The 2,332-nt window shown below is 54.3% G+C and overlaps 1 protein-coding gene across 1 annotated transcript in view; it reads left to right on the top strand.

The window, feature by feature from the left end:
- ERO1A (endoplasmic reticulum oxidoreductase 1 alpha) overlaps positions 1–2,332 on the top strand; it is a 39,458-nt gene that overhangs the window by 24,551 nt on the left and 12,575 nt on the right. Inside the window, exons 10-12 of the mRNA XM_019501219.1 lie at positions 576–584; positions 1,906–1,932; positions 2,105–2,197. Coding sequence (XP_019356764.1) covers positions 576–584; positions 1,906–1,932; positions 2,105–2,197 — 129 coding nt within the window. The remainder of the gene's footprint in view (positions 1–575; positions 585–1,905; positions 1,933–2,104; positions 2,198–2,332) is intronic.

Genomic DNA, 2,332 nt, shown 5'->3' on the forward strand with positions numbered 1-2,332 from the left:
AGGGAAGGAGAAGGAGGAAACATAGAGGTGAAGTGACTTGCCGCAGGTCACCAAGGAGTGGCATGGGGTTAGCCCTCAGGTATCTGATGCCCTGTCCCGTGTCTTGTGTGCTGGGACGCGCTGCAGCATTCAGATGAGAGAGAGAGAGAGAGAAGGCCAGAGAGTCTTCCCTCTCTCATCTTGAGTGAGGCCTAATTTGACACTCAGTGGTTGGGACTGCTTAACCCACAGAAGACAGGCTCTGCATAGGTGCCTGAGTCCCGTGCCCAAGGGTCTGCAGACAGTCTGTGGCAGGGAGGCTGCAGGAAGGAAAGCAGGTCTCTACACGTCCACCAGCAGTAACCTGCAAAGGGCCGTGGCGCTGCCAGGGGCCAGCAGGTGTAAATCGCTCTGCTCGCCTTGTCTTCACTGCGGCAGCTGGTGATAACCTCGGGCTCCTGCAGAACTGTTTTAAGCATGCCTGAAGCCACATGTTCCCTTGTTGGAGCAGTTTGCCAGCTCTCACTGCTGCTTGCAACTGGAATTAATTTTTATGACATGTAACCTTTCTCTCTCTCTCTCTCTCTCTTTTTCAGATGATGAAGGTAAGTGCATTTTCCTCATGGATACAGTACCCCTCCCCTACTGCTCCCCCCTGCTTCATTCACAGTCCAAGGTGTTATCCCAGCAGCCAGCTCGCAAAACGGCTATTTCAGCACAAGCACAAGTCACCTGGGTCTTAGTGTGCTTGATTTCCCCCGTCTCCCATTTAAAAAAAAAGTCATCTTCAGTCCTGTCTTCATTCACGTTTCACATCTTTCCCTTTGCACTTTGATGAGAAGATGCTCCCCCATGTGTGGTTGGGGGCTGTACAGCGCAGAGCCTCCGCGGGAGCCCAGGCTCCATCTGAGAGCCATGTCACTCAGGGATTTTGAAAATCTTGGCCTTTAGGAATTGGACCAAGCTTGCTCCTCTTCTTGGAGATGGCAGAGGAGCTCTCTGCCATGCTGAGAGCCAGGGCACGGAGTGAGGTGGACCTGGGGTCTGGCCAAATGACCTTATCAGCTGCTTTTAAGTCATGTCAGGCTGTGCTTCCCAGTGGGGCCAAAGCACCCGCCACCCTGAGTCAGCAGCAGCAGGGCCTCCGACTGAGCCCGTCCCAGGAGGAGCCCAGCTCTCTCAGCTTCCCTCCCCTCCAGATCTGGGAGTGCCAAACGCTGTGCTCAAATGCTGAAGCCTGCACCTGTCATCCGAAACTCCCTCCCCTCTCCCAATACATTCCTGTGGGCTTGGCTCCCTCTCCTCTCCCTGAAGAACCTGCTTACCCTGCGGCAGGCAGCACAGGGCTCCAAAAGAGCCACTGGCCACATGGACTTGGCGTCAGCTTTTATTTCCCTGCCGGGGCTCCATTTCTCCCTTTCAATGGGAAAGAATATTCCTGCCCCCCCAGCAAGGAAAAAGGGCACAAGCCTCTGCCCCCTGGGACCGGGTATTCTGCTTCTGCTGTGCCGGTGCTCCCGGCTTCTGCTCCCTCCTGCACTCTCGCCTGCAAAATGTACGTAGGCCCCGATCCTGCCATCCAGGTTATGCGGGTGGCTCTTTGTGCCTATGCAGAGCCCTCTGCAGTCACTGCAGACCCGCATGAGCTCAGGCGTGTGGCTGCAGCTGCAGCTTGCAGGTGAGGGCCCTGCCTTGTGCACCAACCCTGCTGCGACCCCGGGACCTAGGGACGGCCTGTAAAAAAAAATGCCTGGAGCAAGCAGAGGGGCAGTGGGACCCTCTGAGCCCAGCGCTGGATTTCATCGTGGCTGTGGTGCCCTGAGAACAGCTTTCCACAAGCTCGTGCCGTGCTCAAGGTGATTGTAAGTCTGTTGCACTGATTTCAAAGCTCTTCTGATGGCTTGGGTTTTTTTTGTTCTTTTCCAGGGCATGCCTTTTACAAGTGGCTGAAAGGTAATGGATTTGACTGCTTGGTCCGTGGGGGGGTTGGACTTGTGTCGGTGGGCGGTGGCTGGCAAAGAGAAACATGCTTCTGTGCGTCTCTCTCTAGTGATGAGGGAAGGAAATTTCCAACCCATGTTCCTTGATTTTTGTTTTTTTTTAAATTCTGCCTTTTCTCTTCCAGGTGTGTGCGTGGAGAAAAGAGCCTTCTACAAACTTATCTCAGGCCTGCACTCCAGCATCAATATCCACCTGTCTGCTCGGTACCTTCTGCAAGGTGAGTGACTTCATCCATAGACTGGATATAAGGAAAAATTTCTTCACGGTTCGTGGGACCACACTCTGGAATTGACTCCTGGTGGGGATGGTGCCAGCACCTACCCTGGAGATCTTCCAAAGGAGACTGGACGCA

This window comes from Gavialis gangeticus, unplaced genomic scaffold, assembly GCF_001723915.1.
Source record: "Gavialis gangeticus isolate Ggan-Ray unplaced genomic scaffold, GavGan_comp1, whole genome shotgun sequence".
Taxonomy (NCBI): domain Eukaryota; kingdom Metazoa; phylum Chordata; order Crocodylia; family Gavialidae; genus Gavialis; species Gavialis gangeticus.